The 27,098-nt window shown below is 45.6% G+C and overlaps 1 protein-coding gene across 2 annotated transcripts in view; it reads left to right on the top strand.

Annotated features, from left to right (window-relative positions):
* The window catches only part of LOC135400244 (N-acetylated-alpha-linked acidic dipeptidase 2-like), an 85,930-nt gene that overhangs the window by 51,091 nt on the left and 7,741 nt on the right, over positions 1–27,098 (top strand). For both annotated transcript variants that reach the window (XM_064632018.1, XM_064632019.1), the window contains exons 15-18: positions 295–376; positions 4,053–4,311; positions 13,681–13,762; positions 26,651–26,746. In XM_064632018.1, the coding sequence (XP_064488088.1) occupies positions 295–376; positions 4,053–4,311; positions 13,681–13,762; positions 26,651–26,746 (519 nt within the window). The remainder of the gene's footprint in view (positions 1–294; positions 377–4,052; positions 4,312–13,680; positions 13,763–26,650; positions 26,747–27,098) is intronic.

Raw genomic sequence — 27,098 nt, 5'->3', positions numbered from 1 at the left:
CCGTCTATCGTCCGCAAAGATTGGATACTATGCGATCAGGTGTACTGGCTAGTGTTTCACGATGACGCTGCCTGGCTATGACAGTGGCAGCGCACAAGCAGAAGGCTACTTTCTTCGGAACATAGATGTATAACCTACGGGTTTCACTAAACCAGCTCTTTCGCTATACAAGCAGTACAATGCCCTGAAAACTCAGGAGCACATGGGTGATTGACATGCGTTCATTTCGCCTTACACCTGCTCTATGTACTTGTCATGCCACTTGAGCTAGGTCATTCCTATTTGTGTTTGCAGCCCATGGCCGATTATCGGACGTTCAGACGACGCAGCCTTTGTGTTTAGCGCTGGAGTCCCAACAGCCTTCATGCAGTTCACGGTGAGCCTTTTCCTCGATACAAATCAAGGTTTTGTGACGTCTGGACCATAGGTCGACCAGTACAAGAAATGAGTAGTCTGATACACATAGTCACCCTGAAATCGAAAGCAGGTAAAATGCCATTCCGATTAGTTGTCAATGTCATAGGATGTGCCCCATGACGCACGATCAAAATCGTGTCAGGGGGAGGTCTTCTGAATGACCTACTGACTGGTACCAGTTGCGCGGCTACGGGATACAGCGTTTGCTCGTATGCAATAGATCTGATGTCATGCTGAAAGACTGAGCTAATGCTTACTGAATGTTGAAGGGTTGCCAATTCATGTACAAGCTTTTGCAGAAGCAGCGTTGTAAATATTGATTTTCTGACTGCTAAACATGCACATCAATACTCCTTGCCAAAATCAAAAACTTTTTTTGCCATACCGCGTTACGAAGCTATTGCACACCAAAGCTCGCTGGGCAAGCTCTTAAGGCGGAATCACTTCTGCGCAAGACAATAGAGAAAGTTTGTTCGCACAACGCTCAGAAATGGCGTCAAATGTTGTAAAAACAGAAGTACTGGCGTGTTCTCCTTGCTTTACCCTCGTCAATGACACATTTTGTAGAATTCAGGACTATCCGGCCGTTGATTTGTATTGAGCCCGAATTCGCAAACATTTTAGTGTGCGACACTCTATCGAGATGGCAGCACATGTTCGAAACGCGCCAAACTTTAATTTATTAAAAATCAACGTCTCAACCTTGTTCCCTAAAAAATACGTCATTTCATTGACTAGAGAAAAGCTAAGAGAACACGCCAGTACCAATCTTAAGATGATAGTTTAGAGCGCTCACGTGTCATGTGCGAACGAAAATCGCCAATAGATTTCTGAAGAAGTGATTCCCCCTTAAAGGGACAGTCCGGCAAAACCGGAAGTTGATTTTTTCCAACTGCCACGGAAGCTTACATGCTGGGTGGAAAGTTTCAGCTCACAAAATGGCGTGGTTTTCGAGACATCGAATAAAAAATACTCCTCTGAAGACATCCGGTTTCGTTTTTCTCCCTCGCATACTCCTTGCCCCAAGGATCCTCTATGTACGTCAGCCGTCACGTGAGCATGACGTCCCCAATGGACAAAGTGGAGCGGAGGACTGCGCCGTTGCTGGGAATGCAGAGAGGTGTTTTTGTCTATGAGTGTACTGAACAGAAGGCTACGTCGTGATACCTGTGTTTACATTGACGCTACTCTGCATTTTAGTCTACATTACGCGTGATTGCTACTCAAAAACATCATAATGGACAAATGCTAGCACGCAACAATCAACTATCGCGCAAGCAGGCATGCGCAAGTCACGTGCGGCATTGCTCTTGTGGCGTGACGTGCCTCTGCTGCCACGCTCTTATGCACGTCACGCGAGAGCTCGCTGCGGCCTTTAGTCGGGACCAACTGCGGCATAGAAAAAAGTCGATTATAAATCGTGCGATACGATTTCTTCTGAAATATTTTGCGCGGTTGTTGTGAGGAGTATTAGAAATCATAAGGCGGTGTTTCCCAGACCTATGTTTTCGACCGGACTGTCACTTTAAACTCTTTAGCTCCTCACCCGTTTTCGGATGAGTGGAGAGAGGAAGTGAATACCTTTCCGTTACCATGACTACATTATGTCTTAAAGGGAGCCGGCCAAGGAAGGGCTGCCTCCGTTATGGTGACTTTCGGGCACTTCGGGGAAGCCTGCGCAGCTAAAACGTCACTTCCTGTCTTTCCGCCGACGCCTCTCATCTCGCCTCTGTTCGGCGCCACCGTCGGCTTGAAAAAATCGCAGTTAAAAAACCGTTCAAATGAGGAACATGTCGGACATTGCGTGTCGAATCCATGGACTGCAATGTATGAAACGGAGTCATAAACATTTAGTGGGCATCAGTGGCGTCACTAGAGTATGCGTCACCCGGCGAAAAAAACAGTATAGAAAAAAACAGAAAAAAATAAGAAAGATGAAACAAAAATGGTACCGCACATCTAGATTAGATAATGCGCATATTACTTAAATAGACAGAGATTCTACGAGAACTTGGCAACTAAGGGGCAACGCCCAGCGAAATCAAAGTATTACTGTTACCTTTTATGTCGCTCGCACGGGGACGGTAAGCAACTACGAAAAATTATCAACTCTGTAATTGCGACACCCAAATCGCGGACCCTTCGAGACATAGACCGAATTGAAATTATACATGACGAGTTTTCAATTTCAATGAACATTGTTTTTATGGGGGAAAGACTTGCACATGCCTTTTACCGGGAATGTTGATCGCGTATATTTAGAAAAATGTGGAACAAACTACTAGTCACAGTGTCCTAACACAGTTATGGGCGTAGATAATATCACTATCTCTACAATTAAGCTAATGGTGGTAATTATTGCCCACCCGTTATGTCATCTCAAAACGGCCGGAGTTTATCCTGAAGCCTTGAAAACAGCCAAGGTCGTTCCCATATTTAAAGGCGGGGACCAAGATGCACTTGAAGAATACCGACCCATTTCCGTTATCGACACAAAACACAACATTTCCAAAAATAATATGTAAGAGGGTGATGTCCTTCCTTGAAAAATGTGGCGTCACTGAAAATAATCAACATGGCTTGTAGATCGACTGTGCTATTTTATCAGTAAGTCAGTATATTCACGTTGCTCTCAATGACAGAAAAATCGTGCTGGGCCTTTTTCTTCATCTCAAAAAGGCCTTTGACACTGTTAATCACGCCATATTATTGAATAAATTAAATCTCTATGGATTCAGGAACATATGATCGACGTATCGACATATGCTCGAGAATATGATCGATGAAAGCGAAATGGTGGTGACAAGACGGTGCATGACTGCGAACTCAACCCGAGACAAGGAGTACAGATAAATTCTCGTCAAGGAGAAGTTGTCTGTACTCCTTTTCTCGAGTTTAGTTCTCGGACACACAGGGTGTCCCAGAAAACGTGTCATTGAATTTTAATTAAAAAAACTACGCCACATAGAATCATGCGGTAAACGGCATTTGTTCTTAATAGGTTTTTGTCACCTCCTGATGTGCATGTCACGTAACCTGAGTTTAATTATGTAAATTTTTGCGAAGTGAACTCGGAAGTTCGCCAAGTAAAGGTCACTTTTTTACCCCACTAATGTGAAGAGCGTGCCGAAGTTACTCAAATTAATGATAATTGACAGGAATACTGAGGAATTGCAAAATTTTCTCACGTCCTGCACTGTAAACTGAAAAACACCCTTATGGGTGTAAATGGCTTGTCCTATAACTCACACCACTTTTTACACCATATGGTCTGGAACACCCTTTTAAGAGGGTGTAAAACACCCTTTGAAAGGGTGCTTTTCCTTGGAAATGCCTTCTGTTGCACCCTTTAAACACCCTTTTAGGAGGGTGTAAGATTGTTAAACACCCTCCTAAAAGGGTGTATAAAGTTTGCAAAAGAAGGCATTTCCCAGGAAAAGCACCCTTTCAAAGGGTGTTTTACACAGAATACACCGGCTTAAAAGGGTGTTCCAGACCGTACGGTGTAAAAAGCGGTGTAAGTTATAGGACAAGTCATTTACACCCATAAGGGTGTTTTTCAGTTTACAGTGTGCAGGTACAACTGAATCTGAACAAGCCGTTGTTGCATTAACGACGAAAACTTTTCCACACAGCGTCGACCGGGCAGCATCAATCAATACCCCGCGCAGCACACAGGGTACGACACGTACGAAATGGTGGAGAAGTACGTGGACCCCGGCTTCCGTATCAGTCAAATGTCTGCGCGGATGATTGCTAGCCTGGCCCGCCAGTGGGCCGACCGTTCACTGCTGCCTTTCGAACTCCGTGAGCTTTCCAACACCATCCGGAATTCATTGGACGCCTTTGCCGTCAAATACAAGGGCACCATGAAAACCCATAACCTCAACATAGGTGAGGCACATCGGAGCTTATTCCTTTCAGGTTATGATTGGGTAGATTAGAAGATTCCGTGTAACCTCATCCACTGTGCCACTGTACCATGACAAAACACCCACCCGTGGATGTCATATAGCGCGTTGGACGAGACCGGTTAGTGGGTAACATGGCACGCGTTCGATGTCTATCAACTACTTTTTTTTTATTCCGTATCAGCGCCGCGAAGCAACTGTGGTTATGAACGGCGTACAGATGTGAACAGATGGAGAGAGGACAGCAGGAAGGAGAAGGGGACAGGGGGTTAGTATGCGTCCAGGGCCGACTTCAAGGGGAACTGTGCCGACATGCGTCCGGAAAGTCTTCGGAAAACCAAGAGAAAACCTCAGACAGCACAACCGGCGGTACCATTCGAACCCACACCACCACCTAGGACAGGGACGCCTTAACCTGCTCGGCCATGCCGCTGGTCTATCAACTCTGTGGATGACTCACGGCGACGGATATGAAGCAGCACGGTGGACGAGATGGCACAGTGGATGAGTGAACGTGCGTGACACATTTTAGCGTTCTGCATTGTCCCTGCAAACGCCGCAGGCTCGTCGTCGTGCCCGCTCCGTGGAACCGACCTGTGGAACATTGAGCTGCGTTACTTTGACCACGGTGCTTAGACTAACTGCGAAGAGCCGCACGGGAAACATCTGTAATGAAACAAAAAAAAAGCGAGCGAATGAGAATCACACGAGGGACACTGAACGTGGACGCTGACACCATATGCGCTACATTTGGAATGCCATGAAATAACTGGTGCACGTCATTGTTACAAGTTACAGTGTAACAACCAGAAATTATTAAGGGTGCCCAGTGATATACAGAATGCCTGATGGCAAGGGGAAACGTGTGGAGTACCCATACCGACCACAGTACGTCTAGAAGAGCGCTTTTATATGCTGTCTTACGTGGCAATGTTTTCAGAGTATGTTAAACAACGTGTGAGCTGGTTAGTGTAGCAACGCTAATTAAAATCAGGAAAAAACTCAGCATCAGGGATTTCATTTCAAGGAGGTTACACTCCGTTCGTGTCCTATATGAGTGTTGTCTGTCCCCGTAACAGCCGAAGAAAACCAGTCTGTGATACCAGAACTATGCCATTTCGATTGACACCAGTTGTACTGTATGTATGTATATGTATTGTTATGCATGCTTTATCGATTGTGTTCACTTTGGGCCTTGACTATTAGGCGGCAAACTTTTGGGACGTTGGTACAGGTTGGGACAAAAGTTTACGGAACACGCGAGCGGCGTATTTTTTCTTCGGTGCGACACCCTAGCGGCTGGCGGAAGCGGGTGAGTTCACTGCTTCGGAGGGGTGGAAGCATGCGCTGTTGGCGACACACAGTGGGGGGTTCCGGTGTCGCTCGGGTGTGTCCGGGAACTGGAAGCTACCGCTGTGTGTCGCTAACAGCGCACGCTTCCACCCCTCCGAAACAGTGAGCTCACCCGCTTCCGCCAGCCGCTAGGGTGTCGCACCGAAGAAAAAATACGCCGCTCGCGTGTTCCGTAAACTTTTGTCCCAACCTGTACCTAAAGTTGCAGTGGCAGGAAAGGAGCAAGAACAATGGCTCTCATTAGCTACAGAGAACCTTTGGCAGAGAACTATTTGGTTATGTGGCCTATAAAATTCGCCACATACGGCTCTCTTCAGCTTTTGCTATCTAGCAACCCTGCATCCTATTCCGAATGTGGATCCGTATGTTTATGGGGTGGACGTGTACGCGGACGCAAGGTGGTCTAGCGGAGAACCGTGCTGCAAGACAGGACAAACATGGCAGCTATTTCAGGCTTGTGTTGTGTCTGTCCCTTTGTATGTTCGAGCCTCACAGAACCATTACTTTATGTCATGCTACATGATTTCTCACACAATTTAATACAGCCGTTATCCCCCCCCAAATTAATCTACTGATCAACTAACTTAACCCCCCATTGTATGACATTAGTCGTTGGATACCCTTTAAGCGATTACTATACCTCATGACACGCTCAATTGTACTACACTCACCCACATCATTCACTCCGTGTCAACCTTTCGTCGATCCTCCAGCTAGAATTTGCCTGGTGTCATCTCAGTCAACTAAGTACCTTCGAAAGGAAGATTGTAATGGCTAAGTAAAAGTATCGTTTCAAGTTGTGCGCTATATGTACCTGTCTTATCGTGTTACTTGTTGTGCTATTTCTGAAACATTGGTTTTGGTACGAAATGATAAGTAGACATTCCATTTTAGCTTTGCGCTGCCTTTCTTGTGCGTTGTGCCGTATTTCCGGTGTGTAACGTCCTGTGGTGTAGACCTCCAAGGTAGATGCTCCCGTACAAAAACCCACTCCTCCCCCCACACCGCTGATCCTGGTGTACGCCCACACCCACTGAAATTTGCACACAGCGAACAATAAGAACAACAAGAAATGATGGAAAGTGATAATGACATGGGATGCTTCCCGCATACATCGACATGAGAGATGAAAGCTTAGAATTTTTGAACGTTTCATAATGTGTTCAAATATCGGGTACTGTGACCGCGGAAGCAGCGTAACGAGATTTGAAGTAGCTTGAAAAACTGATAATAATCTACTCAAGTATGCTGCTTACATAGGCGCAGGTAAGTGGACGAACTTTCGCGATCGTCAGATTGACACCCCCCTCCTCCGTATACATCATATCTTTCTCCTCGGTTTTCTTTGTACGATTTGCGTGGGTCGGTAGGGGTTGGGGGCCTGGATGCCCCCAAACCTTCGCCATGGCTACGTCACTGTTAACGTACACTCCCGAAAATTAGAGGAATTTGCAAAGTACCGAGATGTCGAACGCATATGGATGTACAGGGTGTGTGCAGAAAAACGTGACCCGCATTTTTACATGTAACTCGTTGTCTACTTAGCCGAGGAACTTCCGGTGACGCACGACGGTGTATTTATGCGTGCGAAAGCTACAAAAAATCCTGGAAGCCATACTCAGTGTAAAAAAAATAAATAGAGCACGAAAACATGAGCTTCCATGCATTAGAATAGGGCGGTCATGACAGTGCATTGTAGTGCATTTCGGTCTCACGAGAGTTAAGTGCAGGCACCGCTAGGGGTGCTGCCGATGAGCATTCATGTGGGACATCGTTTCGATTTAGGCACCGATAACGCCCCTAGCGGGACTTGAACACAACTCTCCTACGTCCACCACGTTGCCCTTTCACATACACCCTGTTGTCCACCATGTTGCCCTATTCTGAAGCACGGAAGCCGACGTTTTGGATGTTCCGTTTATTTTTTAAGCTGAGTATGGCTTCACAAATTTTCTGCAGATTTCGCACGCATAAATGTGCCATCGTGCGCCACCGGAAGTTCGTTAGTTAGGTAGGCAACAAGCTATGTGCCTAAATGCGGGTCACGTTTTTCTGCACACACCCTGTACAGCGTGCACCACGAGGAAATACCGACACGATTCGTGCACGGAAACTGCAACCCCCCCTTGGTGTTTACGTCTGTCCGCTCTTCGTGTACTAGTGCTTGACGTCTATTGCAATTTTCCCCAAATTTCCACATTTACACACATGCCACGCTGGTGGACCCAAGTCAGAGGTCCACGCGTACCGGTAGGTGACTGCTCTCGACTACCTGTTCGGGATACATTTTATAATGTATAACGCGCGCTTTATACTCCGAAAAAAATGGTAATTCCTCAAGTGATTACCCCGTAGCTGCACGCTTATATGTGTGCTCGTATTTATACACGGAAACCAAGCAGATTACAGAGTTCATTTCGATCCATAATGCGCACTGGCGCTACACAAGCTCCGAAAATGCCGTCCGTGCCCAAGATTCGCGGACACGTCTCCCTAAAGCGCGCTAAGCCTAATAGCGCGTGTTGTGTAAGTGAGACAACTTTACGTTTGTAGACGTGTATGGGTGAGAGGAGGCGTGAAACCCGTAAGGAAGGAGGAGGACAGGAGAGAGCGAACACTTATCACGGGCAGTCTTGGGTAGTAACTATTTAACTTTTAACTTGTAACTGTAACTAGTTACTTTTGGGGGTAACTAGTTACATTTCCAGAGAAATAGCTTTTAACTGTAACTAGTTACTATTTCTGTGAATGTAACTGCAAATTGTAACTAGCTACTCGAATAAATGTCGTTCTTTTTTTTTTACTTTACCCTACGTTCTACTACTTCACACTAACAGTGTCTTCTGTCCTTTTATCCGTAATCGGTACGTTCCCCGTGCCTTGGGCTCTTGACCAAGCAGGGCATTCCAGCTTTGCGAACAGAAATTAGTTGAAGTTAGTGACCCTCAACGGTCGGAGTGAGTTATATGTGAGCAATAGTGTCACTGCCCTAGCACGGGGTCCTGCCTCCTGTGGATATGGACAAGGGAATGATTATGCACAAAGAGAAACTTTTCGGTCAGCTCACTTGCGCTCCGACCAGTGCAATGGCTAATCCTGCTCCGGTTGCTGCTATCATAAGCTCCCGTGGCCGTTCTATGAAGCAACCTTCGAGTTTTCATCGTGGAAGGACAAGAATAATTTAATTGTAAAGTGCAAGCTATGGAATAAGACGTACTCGGCAAACAGGACGTCAACTTCAAACCTGAAAAAGCATCTTGAGGCGAGTTCCTTGTTCTTGTGTATGTCTCTCTCTCTTTACACGATACGAAACGCGTGCGTGTCACCCTGCTCTTCTTTTTCACCGCGATGCGCCAGGTCGCATGTACAATGTCGTATTTTTCCGTGTGGGATAACCGCGTATTAACCTATACTGCTTCTGGTGAAGTGCAAGACAACTTTTATCGCACTTTAGTAAATGTAAATAAATGTATGTTTTTAACAATTATATCACCCTCTCATGGTCATTTTTATAAAAAGTAACTAATATAATTAAGTTACCTTCTCTTAGTAACTATAACTGTAACTCAGTTACTTTTTAGAAGTAACTTACCCAAGACTGATTACGGGTGACTTCCTGTTGATTGGTGATAACAGGCTCCGTGTGACGAGCTTGATAAGGACTCTTGAAATTGCTTCGTCGCTTTCAAATGCCAGATTTCTTTCTAGAAGAGTATTGCTGGTAATAAATGGCATTCCCAATGCCATCATACCTCCGACACTTTCTGTTTTCTCTATTATTGAAGGGAGTTTCATTTGAAATGAGTCGAACGTTTTTATCAAAATGGTGCGTTGCACTTGAACGAGACTTAATGCGCAATGTTAGAAAGGGTGCGGAGATACTCCGTTTATTTTTTGTTTCCTCGTAAATTACATAATTCGTTAATGAAAATTATTTGGTGATCCTTTTAACTGCTGGAACTATAGCAAAACTCTCAATGGCGGAGGTGTCGAAGGGTAGGGGGCCTCCGATTCTCTTACCCGTGATTATGTACCTCCTCTCCGATCTGTTTCTTTTTTCCTTCTTTTTCCCCGGTTTAAAAAAAAGTGCCCCTAAAGTTTCCAAATACCGCACGACAGCAGCACAAACGCACACGAAGAGGAGTGATATGTTTGTTCAAACAAGAGGTGCCATCAGCGCATGCGCGGAGTTGGTGCGGGAAAAAACATCCTATGTAGCATCAATTGCAATAATTGCAATTGATACAATTGATTGCAATAGCAACAATTGTTAGACGTTTTATTGCCAACTGTAGGATAGGACAAGAGCAATGCATGCTGGCTTGTTCGAGTGAAAATCATCAGTATTGTGTGTGTGTGTGTGCCCTGTTCTACTATCACCGGTATTAAACGTAAAACAGAAGTATATGCTATAGTTTGGTGTGTAAACATCATAGCAAACATATGCGATACGACAGCCACGTACACGATGTTCGTACGTGCACGGCGCGTCTGACTCTCTGTTACGCGGTGAACGTTACAAATTCTGTTTTGGCCCTACATTTAGAAAGTTCAGGTGACGCTCATCATAGCAATAAGCAGTGTATTTATGATGATTGAAGGCACTGCGTAGCGGTTTTAAACGTCATGGAAGTCATGGAACCTAAGCTCTTAGTGCCTGCTTTGTGCTCTGTTCAAGAACCTTATTGCGATTCAAAATCATCAAATTCCTTCCTAAACAGGTACATAAACGTAGGCTTCTTTCGTTGTATGAGATATTGCTATAGTTCTCGTATTTCGAAGCTATTATAAAACGTCTTGCACCGCCCATTGTGAGATAAATGTCTAAATTTAGAATAGAAAGGTCAATAACTAAAAAGTGTGAGACTGCGGCAAGTAACTTTAAAGTAACTCGTTAGTTTTCCAAAGTAGCTCAGGAACTTCAAATTCACTTTCATTACCTATAATGTCGTAGTAACTTCGCTATATTTTTTGCACAGTAACTTAACTGGTAACGTGTTCATTTTGTCGAGTAACTTCCTAACCCCTGCTTTCTCATGAGCTGTATGGGCGGAGTGTGGTCTCAATGAATCCCCACGTGTGTGGAACGGCACAAACCATGAACCCAAACTTACACGGAAGCAAAACGACCCGAGGAAAAGTTGGACAACGAAGATAAAACAGAACAGCGCGAACACGTCGTTAATATCTTCCATCCTCCCCGTCCTCGTGGTGCATGGTCCATCCCGCATCCACTGCGTTTGATTAGCGAGCTGACTGTGACATAACAGAAATCTCCTCTCTCTCTTGTGTGGTACGGACTTTCATAATTTTTTTGGCCCCTTATTGCGGTGAAATGCCACCACACGTGGACCTGTGGACCTGTGAACCTGTTAGACTGTTCACAAGGGCATCACATGATGTTCGCAATGTGGCTTCGAGCTTCGACATTGTAGTATTCTTTACGGGACTAATAGGTTGTGATGAACAAAGTACGATGACGCAAGTTATTTCGTGTATCCGTGAAAAAGGCATAGCTATTTCCCTGAGTTCTAGGCAACAGAAGCAGGAAGACACACACTACGACGTGGACAGGACAGACTCAATGTCTGTCGTATAGTGCTTGTCTGTCTTCTTGTGTTGCCTCAAGGAAAGGATGCTTTTCGCAAGCAGGGGTCACTGCCTCATCGGCTGAATGGGGCCGAGGAAGGTTATACCTAGCGGTCGCGAGAACAAAGTTGCGATCTGCTGCAAAAAAAGAGGAAAACAAAAATGATGGTGTGTATCAGATACCGTCACCTTCGAATCTGTGTATGTAAGCCGTGGAGGAGGATGCTTTAATAACACATTAACGCGGTCCAAATCCACACCCACCACTACCAGTGGGCTCTCATATCTAATGTTGCCGCAGTGCCCTGCGGTCGTGCGGCGACCCCTCACCGCTGAAGGAGATGCCGTTAATTTCTGAAAACCCAATTTTTGCGATTTGCGTGAGTTTGCCGTCGGTTTTGCTCGTCAAACGTGAACAGACTGTAAAGTCCCACATATTCGCGTCCATTACGCTTCACGAATGCTTTGCTAATGCTAATACAACGTGTGTCTTGGTTGTTAACCACATACAAGTACTCAGACGTGCTACTAACCTCTGACCTTTACTGGAAGGCCCACGTTGAATCTACAATTAACAACGGCGATCGCACATTTGGGTATATTAGGAGAAACTTTCGGATGACCCTTCGGAAGTTGAAGCTGCCACTTGAGCAAATTGGAATATGTATGCGTCATGAATCTGTGGCCCCCATCATTGTACATTAACCGATCAGCTAGAAAGAATCTAAAACCGTGTGTCTCCTTCTGTTCGATCCCATCAAGGTCTCATCATTTTACACTGTATACGTTGTCACAGGGGCCTTTATCACTTTGTCGTCAAAAGAGCACATTGGGTTCTTTCAGAACCACACTTTGAATGAGCACTCTCGCGCAGCACAATCGCACGTGCTGATCATCACTATGCAAAGTAGCTATCCAACAATGCAGGACCAATGAATCTTTAAATTCATGATTTCAATACCCGAGACTGGGGGAGAAAAGACGACAACATAGACACGGTGTCACCTAGATGGCATGAAACCTTTGATGAAAGCTGGAAGCCACTGAAAAAGGTTAGACAGCTGTAGGACCCACATCTTCTGGATTACCGGTCGTGTGGGTTCGAGTCCTACAGCTGGCTAACCTTTTCAGTGACTTCCACATTTCATCATTAATTTCTTAGTCACTTGAGGTTTGTGCGTATTTGTCCTTTCTATGTGTTCCAGCCTCAGAACATCAATTGCCTCATGAAACCTTTGTTGCGTCCAGTGAAAATGACCTTAAAACAAAGGTCTCACCCACTTGACCTCTTGATATGTTTGTGTAGTTGAGTAAACTGTTCTGCTGTGCTTGAGACCTCGTCTGTGTTGTCGTTTTTTGTCCCACAGTCTTGGGTTCTTAAGTTATGGATATACAGTCAACCCTCGATTTATGAACCTTCGATTTGTGAATTCCCTCGTTTTATGAACACTAGCACGAGGAACCAAACTTTGTACATGCATTTTTCCCTCATTTTATGAACCTCGATATTCGAATAATGAATGGAATTTCTGGGAACCAACTAGTAGTTGCCCATTGTTTTTGCCCTCAATTTATGAACGGATCGTTCCGAGGCCAACAAAAACCTTCAAGGGGATTATTCGTGGTCTTATGAATGACGCCTGAACAGACAAAACGTTTTCGAGGTATTGCACCCTCGGTTCTTAACCCCTCGAAATTCGAACAACAAACGGGTTCCTGACCTCAATTCATGAATAAGGTGTCCGCTGTCACCCGGAGATTAATAAACATAGGTTAAAAAACCCAGAGGAAATCCGAGACCAGTTGAGTGCGAATGTGCTGACATCTCCTCTTTCCAAGATTGACACAGCGGAAGGCATGGTTCGAAGCAAAAAACTATTTAGTATTGCATAATAAACAGAGTGTGAATGCGCTAACATCTGTGTTTTGAGAGACTGATACAGCAGAAGGCATGGTCCAAAGCAAAATTACACAATATATTGCATTATAAACACAATATCAACACGGAAATACTGTTCCATTTGCTTGATAGTACTCACTTATCGGAATTTTTTCAATTTATGAATCCCTCGATGTATGAACGATTTTTCGGGGAACCGAGGGTGTTCATAAATCGAGGGTTGACTGTATACCACCAGCTCGCATGCTACCCTCTCTAACCTCTCCTTAAACTCGTTCGTGTCAAGCACAAGCAAGGATTGGAACCACTCCCCGCCTTTGTTGTCCATTAGCTCTGGCATTTTCCTTGGCATATCATATGAGCAGTCATCGCTCCCCTGTCTAGTGTTTCGCCTTAAAGATACTAATTAATTAGTTCAATGAAGGATAACTTTTGACACATTCTGAAAAGCACAACGGTTGAGCAAGAACCAACTATAGTTGATTGCTGATACGTTGCTTGTTCACACAGCTGCGCCACTCCAGGCTGTTGAAGAGTTTCAGCAGTGGACAGAAATATTCATGAATTGGACAAGAGAAGTGGACATGATGAAGTAAGGATTGAAAACGGTTACTTACAGCTGAAATTCGGTATCTTTGGCGAAATGTGGCGTTACAACTGAAGCGTAACCAAGGCGAATAATTACGTCAAACAACAAATCCAGCTTGTATCCCCCTAATCTTCAGATTAAAGAAGAGTGTCACATGTCCCATAATACTACGTTTCCCACGGTGAATTGTTTGTTTGTTCCCACGTGCGCTAATCTTGCAATGTGTGCACGCGCCCAACAGGTCATAGTGCTTGAAATTGTCTGCGGTCTTTCCATGGCCGCACTGTTACATCGATATGGCAATATCCAGACATATTGCCGGCGTAGTTAAACAGCTTCTTGCCTGTACACACCCAGCACCTCATCTTATCATGCCTAGCAATTCGGGGCAGGACGTAAAGCAGGCTTCACCTGATACTTATCCATGGAAGCCATGTGTTGAATGAAAAAACGCAGTACGTTCCGTTGTTACCGATTTGCATTCGTTCTCTAGTGGGACGTTGCCTGTGTCATAGCGAAAAAGATTGGTGCACGCTTCGTCGAACAATATTGGTGTATTCGAGGGTCCATTTCGGTTCCTGTAAAGGAGGCTTCGCGAGATGCACTGAAGCGTTAGTGAAGCCCTCAACCTGGTGAGTTAACGCAAATACTCGTCCGCCCTATCCTTGAGTATGCTGACGTGGTCTGGGACCCTTACACAGTGTCCAATATTACGAAGTTGGAACGCGTGCAAAGGCTCGCCCTTCGCTTTATCTGCGGCTCATACGATATGCGATCATCTGTTACTGCTCTATACAAACAGGTTAGTATTGAGCCGTTGGCACACCGTCGGAAATTGCATAGACTGAAGATGTTTTTTCAGATTTTAGCTGGCGAATTGAAAATTGATTATCGAAATTTGTTTTCGCTGAGTTCCACTCAACAGAGCAGAATTCGCCATTGCCGGCATGTAGACACTCTTCGACCGAGGGTGAATTGTTACCAGTATTCTTTCGTTCACCGCACCGCTATTGAATGGAATGCTCTTCCAAACAGTGTTGTATGTGCCCAGTCGTCGCAGTCTTTTTGTGATAGATTAGATGCTACATATACGACTTAGTGAAATGTTGTTGTACGTTGAATGATGTATGTACATTCATGCCTTGGCCGACCTCAGTTGGCTGGCATTATAGTACTGGCCATGTACTTTGCAACAAATGCGTGAATTGAATGCTCTGTACGGCGTCTCGAACACCCTACAAGACAGATAAATTCTCAGAATTTGTTGCTGATGCAATTTTTTTTTTAAATCTCAGGCCGTCACGAGACTTTCGCTTCGATGCACGCAGCTTGTGAGGAGGTCGGCCAGTGGGGCGCAAGCAAGGAATATCGTGATATGAGATGTAGTGAACAAGCACAGAGGCTGATACTAGAGCAATAAGTTGATCCCTTTCGCCTCCTAGAGCATGCATCATCTACCTACCGAAGAGCGCGAGTAGTTGCGTTGGTTTTCTTATGGCGATGCCTTTAAACGCAGATTTGAGATTTGTGGGTGAATATTATCAGGTTCCTTTGAGGTTCCAAGCTTTTCCACTCCGTTTGTTTGGGAGCCCAAATGAGGGGTTCCTCTGCACACTTCCGCAAGAACCTCGCGTGGTCCAAATACCACTTGCATGAATTCGAAATACGGAACAGGTCCAGCTGCTCCTACAACCCGAAGTCCTGAAGAGGCTGTAAGAAGGACAACGAAAATCAGGTGAGAAGGGGTAATTAGAGGGGCAAAGCAGGAAAGTTTAGTTTAAAGGCAATGAATGTAAGGTATACGTAATTAAGAGAAAGACAAAATTAGATAAAAAATTACTAAAGGTAACTGCAGGTTGCCGGAGGTAATTAAAAGTAATTAACGTCAACTCAACGGCAATTAGGAGTAATACTAACATGGTGTAACACGTGGGGTATGGAGCTTAATATTAGCAAATGTATAAGCACATTAAGATCTCGCGAAACCAGGAATGTCACCACTCTTACACACTGGACAACATTACATTAGAAAGAGTTCCGCATCATAAATATTTAGACGTATTCATTTCATCAGACTTGTCTCTGAGAACTCACACTGACTTTATTGCTAGCAACGCGAACCGTTCCCTAGGTTACATTCGACGTAACTTCCATCACGCACCTTCTCACCTCAAGCTAACCCTGTATAATACCCCTGTCACACGGGCAGTCTTCAATGATCATTGATACCAATGACCATTGAAAATGTGTGTAGTGACACCAAGCGTGTGACGTGTCAACCTCCGAAAGAGTATTGGATTCAATGTTCCCCGACAGCTTGACACGTTACACGCAAGGTGGCGCTACACGCATTTTCAATGACGATTGGTTTCAATGATCATTGAAGACTGCCCGTGTGACTGGGGTATCAATCCATCGTTCGACCTAAACTCGGCTATGCAGCTTCCATTGTGAGGTCCAGGTCAGGTAACGCTCACTAACGTCCTCGAAGCCATCCAAAACAGAGCTGCGCGTTTCATCCTCGGGAACTATCAACGTACCACACAAGTGTCACTTCTATGAAAATTAACCCCAGCTAACTGATCTCGCGGTACGCAGGAAAATTTCTCGACTGCGCCTCTTTCACAAAATCTATTACCACAATGACTCGCTCCGAACTAACCTTATCCGTCCTGCCACATGCACCAATCATCGCCAAAAAGTGCACATACCTATTTCGCATACTACGTGCTTCGCGGATTCCTTCGTTCCACGTACAAGCCGCGATTGGAACCACCTTCCTAGTTGTCTCACATCCATTTCATCCATTAATCTATTTAAAACCGCTGTCTGCGATTATGATACCCAAGTGTGCAGCAAGTTCTGATGACTATCATGTTGTTCTTTTAACGTTTTGCAATCCACTCCCCTCTGTAACGCTTCTTACCCTGAGGGTAAATAAGTACATAAATAAGTAAATTAACGCAAGTAAACGCAATTTAACGGAATTAAGTGAAATTCAAGATTACCTCATTTAACCTGTGGTTACCTTCGCTAATTAATGGGTAAGTGAAAGTAATTGAGGGCTGTGGGAAACAGAACTTTCCCTGCGAATTTGTTGTCTCGTCACGCTGTCGGGAACTATCATGTGCGGGTTATCTGCTTTTCGTTATTCCCGTCACCACGCCGGTGATATGTTATCGTTATCTGTGATTGCACGTGCCACTCTTCGAAGTGTTACTGGGCGCGAGGATTCTTTTCCTTAAAAGGGGACCACCGTAGGATTTTAGGGCACTCCGACTCTGGGGTCGGATTCACAAACAAGTTCGTAAGATTCGCTACGATGTCGTAGTCTACAACCGTCGTAAGACATCGTCGCAAATCGCGGGGTTCAGTATTCACGAAAGGATCGTAAAGGAGAGGGAGTTTCACGATGGGCAGAACGAGCAAGAAAGAGCAGCTGACGTGCTTCCTGAAATGTGACCGTGGGATTAATGAGCGATTGGGCCCGAGGTTATGTTATTGTTATAGCAACGACGTCAGCTCAACCAATGGGGCCCGTTGTATCCTATGCCACATGCCACGGTGCTTGTCAACAAAATCGCTCGGTATTTTCAGAAGTGTGTTCTGAAGTTGATATAGAAGTCACTCATCGGGCCTCAAAGCGTGTCCACCGGCCGAATTTTACGGAGAGTGAGATAGAGACCCTCGTGGAAGGGTACAAAACAAACAAAAACGCTATCGACGCCACTGGAGATGGAGCAGCAGGAGCTAAAGACAAGCAAAAGGTCCCTAAGCACATCACTGCAGCCCTCTTCGCGGTTTCGGGAATTACACGGAACTTTGCAGAAGTAGAAGTGGACAGACTTTAAAAGTTCGAGCAAAAGAGAGGTATACGATGTGGACGTTCGCAGGAACAGCACAATGGGAGGGTTCATTGGGAATTGCAATAGTTGTTAGGGTGGATATTACAGAGAGGAAAGAAAGGACGGCTATGAAATTTCATAACATTCACAAGTATATTAATTTCAAACGTCAGGAGCAAGTGTAGACCGCAGCGCGGCTAGTACCGGTGACGATACTGGAGGAAAGAGTGGTTGGGGCCATTGACCGAACTGCTGTCCATGATATTCCTGGCAGTGTCGATATTGGTATGTGTGTGAGGGGGGATGAGTGCATCAAACACCCTCACCACAAACTTGTGTTAATTAATTCGCTGAGAATGCTGTGCTCAGCTCTGACTCAGCACAAGAACTCACCAATCCAGGCACATCCCATCGACCATGTCCAACGACGCCTCTTTCAGAGGCTACGTTTTCTCCCATGTGTACTTACCTTCAGAAAAAGCGACTGCGAATGATATCTATGTAGAGCCTGCTCAGCAGCCTCAGGCATCCGCCTCATGGTCAAGCAAGGACTCATGTTTGAGCAGGGGCATTCAGAGTAGAACCACGCACAGAACCACAAGCATACTGTACCTCCTCATGCTTCGTCACGTGCATTCACAGTGTACAGTCAATAGAGTCAATAATTATATGCCTGTCTTCTCAGATTAGTGTGTGCATGGCATTTCATGAAGGCGTCAAGATGACAGCCGCACTGGGGCAGAGGAAGTTTTGGGGACTCACAAGAAAACTGAGAAACATTTAGCAGGCCTGCTTGTCCTGCAATGCGAATGCTTGCCACATAGAGCAGCATAAGTATGGGGTGAACACATTGCCAGGTGGCAGCTTAAACCATGGCAACAGTGAATAGACTGCGTACATAAGAATGTGGAATCTTCATTTATTTAGTTGACTTCAGTTACAAAATTATTTAGGAGCGTATTCAGACATAAACGTGTTTTCTAAAACAACCACACTTTCCATCCCCCGGGCACTCCTCCTGCACTATTTCAGAATATGCACACGTATACGGAATGTTCATAGAGAAGGACCTTGCTTACGCTACATTGCATGACAACTGCCTGGACATGACCAAACATAATTTACCCAGGGTGTTTTTTAGAAGTTCACTCGGTGTGCGAATGAACTTCATTTGAGCGTCCACACTGCACTTGTTACACCAACGACGATGCGGGAACAACTGCTTTGTTTCACGGCCGCCAAATCTCCAATCACCAACTGGAAGCTTCCACTTGAATAAAAACGAAACGCAACCATCACCTGCACGTCCCCGCGAATAGCGTGGCACCGATCAGTTGGTCACCTCAAGGAGGGAGCCAACACGTACGTGGCACAGGCTATACGAATCCCAGCACTTGACATCCTATGATAGCGTAGCAAGTGGCTTTCGGAGACGTCAAACAAGGTCACACGTTTCCAACAAGCCCTCTCACGTCGCAAACCTCGTCGCGGTTCCAACTGTTCGAAATCCACACCGGCCAAAGTAGGCAGCCATGTTTGCTGTTGATTGACTTACGACAGCTCGGGGGCTCTCTTAGGATTTCGCCGTAACTTATGACGACCTTACGACGCCCGCGCTTCGTGAATCCGCACTTTATCGCAACGTTGTCTTACGACGGACTTGCGACAATTTTTGTCGTGCGAACTGTTTATGAATCCGGCCCCAGAGCATTGGGCATTGCGGCAGTGTGTTCGGTAAGGCTTTGTACGTGGTGAGGTATGTCATTAAACGTTTGATTGCATTCTTCCTTTTGAGTTGGTTGCACTTCCTTCTGGTAGCGAGTGGGTGGAACGGCCCCGGGTGTGGGACCGCCGGCTCTGGGAGCCGTGAGGCGGTCGCCACAGGGCTAATTAAAGGTTAACTAAATGCACTCACATATCGTACTCGTGCACTCGTAATCGAAAGTGTGGAACCAGAAGTCAAGTGTAGACCGAAGGTGAACAACCGAAAGTCAGATTAGACCGGAAGTTGGGTTTAGACTGGTAGTGAATAACCGGAAGTCAAGCATGGACCGGAAAAACGCAATTCTCGCATTTTCCGCTAAACTGCCACGGAATTTTTGTTTGCGCTACTTGGCATTTCTGGTCGCGTTCCGGATCGTAACATGTATTACCCAATATTTATTTATGTGTCATTTCATGCATCCATTGTGCATCCTCCCGTCTCATTTTGGACAAGCCTGACATTGTGCTGCTGCACAAAAAAACAAAAAAAAAAAGAAACCAAAGAAGGAAAGCTTTTCAGGCATAGTATGTGCGCAATTGGTACAAACGCAAGACCAGCTGTCCAGCACCGGACCGGAGTCCGTAAAAGTCAAGCACAACTCCCTTTGATGAGCATACGGTCATCGTATAGTGCAGCGCACAGTTCAAGCATTTTTTGTTGAAACCCCTTTCTACATAAAGGTGACACCAGACGCCTTTACAGCACCCTGCTGCGTGTGATCAAGAAGCTCCAAGAGCGTATACAACGTGTTGTGGTAGCACCGTGTCATCTTTAGTTCACCAGTAACCCAAGCAGCACAATGTACTGAAGTCGAGAGCGATAGGGGTGGACGGCATGTGCCTTATCAATGTTATTTAGTTTCACGAGTCTGTTCAAGGACTACCACGTACCAGTCGACCCCTATTGCACTCGACTTTCAGTACATTGTGCTGCTTGGGAAAATACCGATGAGAAAACATATACTGTCCTCGTTCAGTTATCGCTTACCGGACACCAATCGCACAATATATTTTTTTATCTTCAGATTGATCGAACCAATGTTGAAGGACACAGGTCACAAACAATGTAAGACATGCGAGCACCCGCTGTACAACACCTGCGGTATTATGTAAAGGTTAATTTCAAGCTCTGTACGAAGAGCGGCAGGAACTTCCAAGATACATATTGACACATGATAAGCCAATCGCGCGCTGTTCCTTTGAAGCGGGTGACATCAGATTGCTAAGTTTGGATTCAATAACTTCCTTTATCGTGTCATGTCCGTAGAATTCTTCCGATGTACTAAAACACACGATAATACAGTTGTAATGCATCCTACGCTATTGCCTTTGCGTACGTAAGGTATAGCGTGGTGGTCCGGCGCAATGCCCGAAACTGTGTTTTGCGCGTGCGCAGAACCAACAACGCTATCTTTTACGTACGCAAATGAGATAGCCTACGATCCACGAGAACTCGCAATTAGAGAATGTTAGTGCATTGTGTGCTATAGGCCTTGCGTACGTCAGGGATAGCGTTGTTGAAAGAAAAGAAAGAGAAAAAAAGAAAAAGAAAAGCAATTGTACGATTTGGGCGCGTCAGAGGCAGCGTTGCTTTCTTGTCTCTGCAGTACCGATAAGCGCTAACTGTGGGAGGGCATTTTCTCATCGATATTTTACTGGTGGTATTTCTGCTGGAAAACCCAGGGAAAACCTCAGGCAGCACAGCCGGTGCCGCGATTGGAACCCGCGGAAATCAGCAATTCTATGCACTATGCAACGGTAGTTGGCACATGTCACCAACATGGCACAATTCATGTCCCCAACCAAAGACAGGAAAAACGACCCGAAACGCGCGTATAGCCAAGTAGCGCAAACAAACAAAGACATCCATACGCAAAACATGGCAGCCATAAATCAGCTGTTTCGGGGACGCATCGTAAAGAACAAAGGTAGCGACGTCGATTCTGTACTTTCGGGACTTTGGAAACAGATGTTCGTAACTGGGATGTTAGCCATTACCGTTTGAATATCTAGCATTCTTTGTGGATTATCATTATTGGCGGTATTTGGACCACGCTAAGTTCATGCGGAAGTGTGCAGAGGAACCAACCACATTGGGGCTCCTAGGTGAAGGTTCTTCAACAAGCTTAGCTGAAAAGTTTGGAGCCTCAAAGGAACCTGACAATATTCACCCGCAAATCTACATTTAAAAAGCATCACCATAAGCAAAACAACACACTACACGCGCTCTTTGACTTTTAAAGCGCGCATCACGCGGCGGTAGGTACGAGGGTGGTTCCATAAGTTTCCGGCCCGACCAACTTTCAATAGTTATAGAGACGAAACAAGTGTATCACTTTTCGACATAGTCACCCTTAACTTCGATGCACTTTTGACACCTTTCAACCAGCATTCTTATACCCTTGAAAAAATAGTCCGAAGTTTCGTCCGCAAAATGCTGGAAAACTGCCTCTTGCACCTCACTATCGTTTTGAAATCTCCGTCCTCTGAGATCCCTCTTCAAGTTTGAGAACAGGAAGTAGTCACTCGGTGCCAAGTCTGGAGTGTAGGGTGGGTGGTGGATTTCTTCGAAACCGCACTTCTTCAGTGCAGCCTTGGCAACAGAAGCCGTGTGGACAGGGGCATTGTCCTGGAGCAACCGGACACCTCGACTCAACCTGCCGCGCCTCTTTTCCTTGATGGCGTCTCGCAGTCGGTGCAGGAGTGAAGCATAATAAGTCGCATTCACTGTGGTGTTCCTCTCTTTGATGTCGATGAGGAGGATCCCGTGACAATCCCAAAATATTGTTGCCATGATCTTCTTTGTGGATTGTGTGACCTTGGCTTTTCTTGGGGGTGCTTCTCCTGGTTTGCGTCATTCCATCGACTCCTTTTTCGAAAGGGGATCATAGTAGAGCACCATAGTCTCATCCCCTGTGACAATTGACTTCAACGCCTGTCACTCAGCACTTCCTCCTCGACAAGAGACAAATTTTCTTGTGTCACCACTTCCACTGGACGACCATCGCGTGGATCATCTTCAATGGAATCTCGCCCCAGTCGAAACTGCTTAGCCCAGTCTTTTACCGTTGTGTACGACGGAGAGGCTTCCCTGTACACGCTGTCCAGTCGCGCTTTAATTTCTTTAGGCGAAAGTCCCACTTTTGTCAAGAATTTTATCACAGCGCGGTACTCAATTTTTTTCCATTTTAACTGAAGAGTGCACCCTGGCTGTTTGAAATGCCGCTCTCCAACCGACAAAAGCATGGAGAGGGTTGAGGGTGGCGCACCGGCCCTCCAACAGATGACGCCACGCGTCCTTAATCGCATTTTCAAATTCGCGCGCATTTTCTACCTCGGGCCGGAAACTTATGTAACCACCCTCGTGTATGATGTCCGCTTTACGAGGCGAAAGGAATCAACATATACTGTTCTAATATCAGCCTCTATGCTTGTTTACCACCGCTCATATCACGAAATTTTTACCTGCGCGCCACTGGCCTCAGACCTCCTCAGAAGCTGCGTGCATCGAAGCAAGAGTCCACCCAGAGACTTGTTTTCTCGCATGCGCAACAAATTCTGCGAACTTATCTGTAGCCGCGTTTACATGAATACTACACAAGGATATGGAAAAGAATAGTCGAAACCGGAAAGAGGGCGGTACGTCACCTGTTTACATGGGGTGCGTTTTTTTATTCTACCCGGGTAACCCCCGAGTTACGCACCACGTGACCCGAGTGAGGTGTCACGTGACCTGTGGGTAGGTGCCCCCGTTTTTCGCCCATTACGAGTTACGCCCGTCTCAACGAACATGGCGGCAGAGGCAGACGACGTTTTTGACGAGGACATGATTGTAGAAGTTAATGTTGAAAGGCTTTGTATGTATTTGTCCCTTCTATGTTGTTCCAGCCTCAGTTCTTTCATGATTGTAGAAGTTGCGGCACTTGTGCTGCTTGACGCATTTGACGAAGGGGAAGATGATGACGAAGGAAGAAAAAGGCATGCATCCAACGAAACAACAGTCGTGGTAAAGCCACCGAAATATGCTCGGAATCCGAAAGTTAAAAGACGCGGGACTCTCACTTGACGTCGTGTGACGTCATAATTCTCTGCTACCCACCTGCTGAGCTGGGTCAGTGGGAGTAGGTACCCAGAGTAACCCTCGAGCGACGAGAGTTATGACGTCACTTCCGTCACCCTCGATTTTTGCCCAGTAAGGATTACCCCCGAGTTACCCGGGTAGAATAAAAAAAAAAACGCACCCATGAATGCGCATCGAGTCCAGACCGAAGATAGCGCCACGCTGTGTCATATCGGAAAGTTAGAGACGCACTTCCGCAAATATTACCGTTTCCTGTGACCAGGTACTGTCGTGCCGAACCTCAAAACGTCGAAAACGTGACATCTACGCTCCATTTTCAAGTATATATCAGAATGAACTCAGCTCCGATGCTGCAAGACCCGTCGCTTCTGTCAGTATAGTATAACCGACATATCCAAAAACGGAGCGTGGCTGAGAACTCAGGTCCCCCAAGGTCGCCATTTTCCCATGTATTTGTTCCTATCCCGATGCGTGCAATGCCGGAGGCCGCCCTTAGATACCCCATTGTTACCAGACGTTGGCTTGCGTGAATTGTAGCGCGCTAAAGATCCAGTTGAAGCACAATCCAAGCCAGACCAAGTAGCCGAAGGAGAAATGGACGACTGCAGCGCCTGCGGCGCCTGGTACGACAGGTACGCTATGTGATGCACGCAGCCGTGCACTAGATCCTTCCGATCGCTCAACACGTTTAAAAACGGAACCAAAAAGTGAAACACGACAGAGAAAGTTGTTATACGCGTTTTATTTGGACATATAAAGACTAGATTCATTCGCAGAAACAACAAAAACATTTTGCCGCTAAACTTAGCGCACTGAAGTGATCCGGAACGGCAACAGTGGGGTATCTAGTGGCGGCCTTCTTCGTTGCACGCTTTTCCGAGGTGAGTTTGGGGGACCTGTGAGAACTCCCTAATATCACAATTTTGTCATTCTGACTAGGAGTAGCAGACGACGCAACTATCCCGCAGCCGAACTCCCCTTCCCATAATCCTCTCTTCTTACGTCGACGCGCATCGTCTGTTTACATGCACAATCTGAATGCGCATCCACAGTCTCGATCCACCTCTGTTTAGCGGATTGGATACGATACGCTCTCCTAGCGAATTGACCCGTTTAGATGGGTGGATTCGATTCGACAACTGGATACGATACGCTTGTGTCGTATTCATGTAAACGCAGCTTGTCTTGTAGGGTGTTTGAGATGCATTCAACACACGCGTTTCTTGCAAAATACATGGTGCATTTGCGTTAACTCACCAGGTTGGGGGCTTCAAATAGGGCTTCGGTGCATGTGGTGAAGCCTCCTTTACAGGTTAGACATCTGGAACCAAAGTGGAACGTCGAAGACACCAATATTCGTCAACGAAACTTGCACTAAATGTTTCGCTATGACACAGGGAACGTCCCACTAGAGCGCGCGCAAAGCGGTAAGAACGGAACGTGCTGCACGAGCTTTTCTATTCCTAATACATGGCTCCAATTGGATTAGTATCAGGTGAAGCCTGCTTACGTTTTTAAAGGGACGGTCGCATCTGTTTCATTCGATTTCGTAACTACAGTGTCACTTCATTCCTTGTGGGCCACTGACCACGGCATTGAAAATCGCACGCCAAAGAGAGCTTGACCGTTATTGGACGGACACGTGACAAGAGCGGGCGACGGATGTTGAGCCTATGCCGCAATTATCTCTTTGGATAAAACAAGAGAACGTCACTTACTAGCAGTGATGGCCAGTAGTTAACTACATGTAGTTAAACTACTAGTTAAACTACCTGATTGTAGTTAAAAAGTAGTTATCAACTACTTGCAGAAATGTAGTGGCAACTACTAGTTAAACTACTATTTTGAGTAGTTAACTACAGTAGTTAGGTTACTGCAAGCGCTAACTACTTCCGATTTTGCCGCAAGTTTTACGGCACGATTGTGCTTTCGACTTTTACCTTGAGCTACTTGTTTGATGAGAACGGAGGTGCAGAGCAATTGTGCCGTGCATGTGTACTAAATCTTCACTTTTATCGCTGCTTGTGATCCCTATTTCGGTGTCGAAGAACACTATAGAATGGGATTGGTGTTGATGAACAACATTAAGTAGTTATAGATGTAGTTAAAATACATTGCAGTAGTTAAAGAAGTAGTTTTAACTACCTCCCCTGAAAAGTAGTTGAACTACTAGTTAAACTACTCCATCGCGAAGTAGTTAGTAGTTATAGTTAAACTACTGTAGAAGTAGTTAACGGCCATCACTGCTTACTAGAAACCAACAACGGCGTGAATCCCACGGCCGAACAGGCGCCTTATATAAGTTACGGGGCGTACGGATGGCACGTTTCCTCCTCTAATGCCTCTGATTGCCGCGCTTTCACTCTGCCTTTAGGGAGCAACGTCCGGACGCCGTAGCCTCTGCGGCAACAGAAGCAACGTCGGTCTTTAAAATTTGTCTATCTAATGTCTATGCACCTTTTTGGACGTAAAAATAGCCGGGTAGATTATCGGGCCATGGGTTTCCAGATGCTACCGCCCCTTTAAGAACACCAGGAGCTCAGTAGTCCCTACAAATTGATGCTGTCTTTAGGTGTCGAAACAAAATGCACTGTGATGTAACGTATGGCCCGTAGAATGCGTTTCATGCGTTAGCGCAGGCCCAGAATGCGCTTTACTGCGAAAAAATTGCACAGTCAAAAATGTACTATATTACCGCCGACTCCCTCTTGCCTTCTTTGCGAAGTCGTTTCTACCTCGTCCTCTATTACTTTTACCAACCAATCAGAAGTGTTCGTGCGGTACGGAGGCTGGCCTCTGAATGAAAGCAAGCGCGCACAAACTGAGGTTACTGCAGAACGTGCATTCCATCAGCTGTAACGTCACTGAACATCTGGCAAACTGCATTAGCACACGTGATATTCTACCGTCTTATATTATCATTTTCCAAATATATCAATTACGTCCGGCACGAGTAAAACATGTGCAGTGAATACAGGTTTTGTCAATATAGGGAAATGCTCGGAGAAAAATCGCCTAGTCAAACTCGAATCTGGGCCGTCAATAAATTTCGAGTTTGATGGATTAGTTCCATTCAATGACAGAGAAGATGTAACAGTACGCTCGGATTATGGGATTAGAAATATCGCAAGGAACCCGCTGGTTCACTGGTTTGTTCGTCCACGCCCGCATAACGTACAATTTATATGTGTTTCTTCGCAGCCCCATTATTATTCGTGTGGCGAACGACATGATGATCAGAGTCGAGAAGGCGTTCATCAGCCCAGGTGGAATTCCAACGAGGGACGTTACCGTAAGGTAATCCGGAATTTCATAAAACTCACAGGGTGGACAGAGGTTGCTGATAATGAGCAGGAACGTGTCCTCCCGGAATGTCCTACAGGTTTTAAGCCATAGGTCACTCAATTTAATCCAGGAGTCAGCCAAATTAATCCAAACACCTTCTAATCTAATCCTAGCAACACGTGTAAATGCATCCCATATGTATTCAATCGTGGAAATTTAGTCATACGAGTCATAACCCGTATCACGGAAATAGTCATAAAATGTCATAATATTCATCAGTAGTCGTGCATGAACAGCGTTTGAAGCAGCGAGAGTCCTATAAAATCAATTCATAGCACACATCAAGGAAATACGAGGGATGTTC

This window comes from Ornithodoros turicata, chromosome 7, assembly GCF_037126465.1.
Source record: "Ornithodoros turicata isolate Travis chromosome 7, ASM3712646v1, whole genome shotgun sequence".
NCBI classification, from domain to species: domain Eukaryota; kingdom Metazoa; phylum Arthropoda; class Arachnida; order Ixodida; family Argasidae; genus Ornithodoros; species Ornithodoros turicata.
The sequence above is the reverse complement of the archived record's forward strand: the minus strand, read 5'-3'. Positions and strand labels throughout refer to the sequence as shown.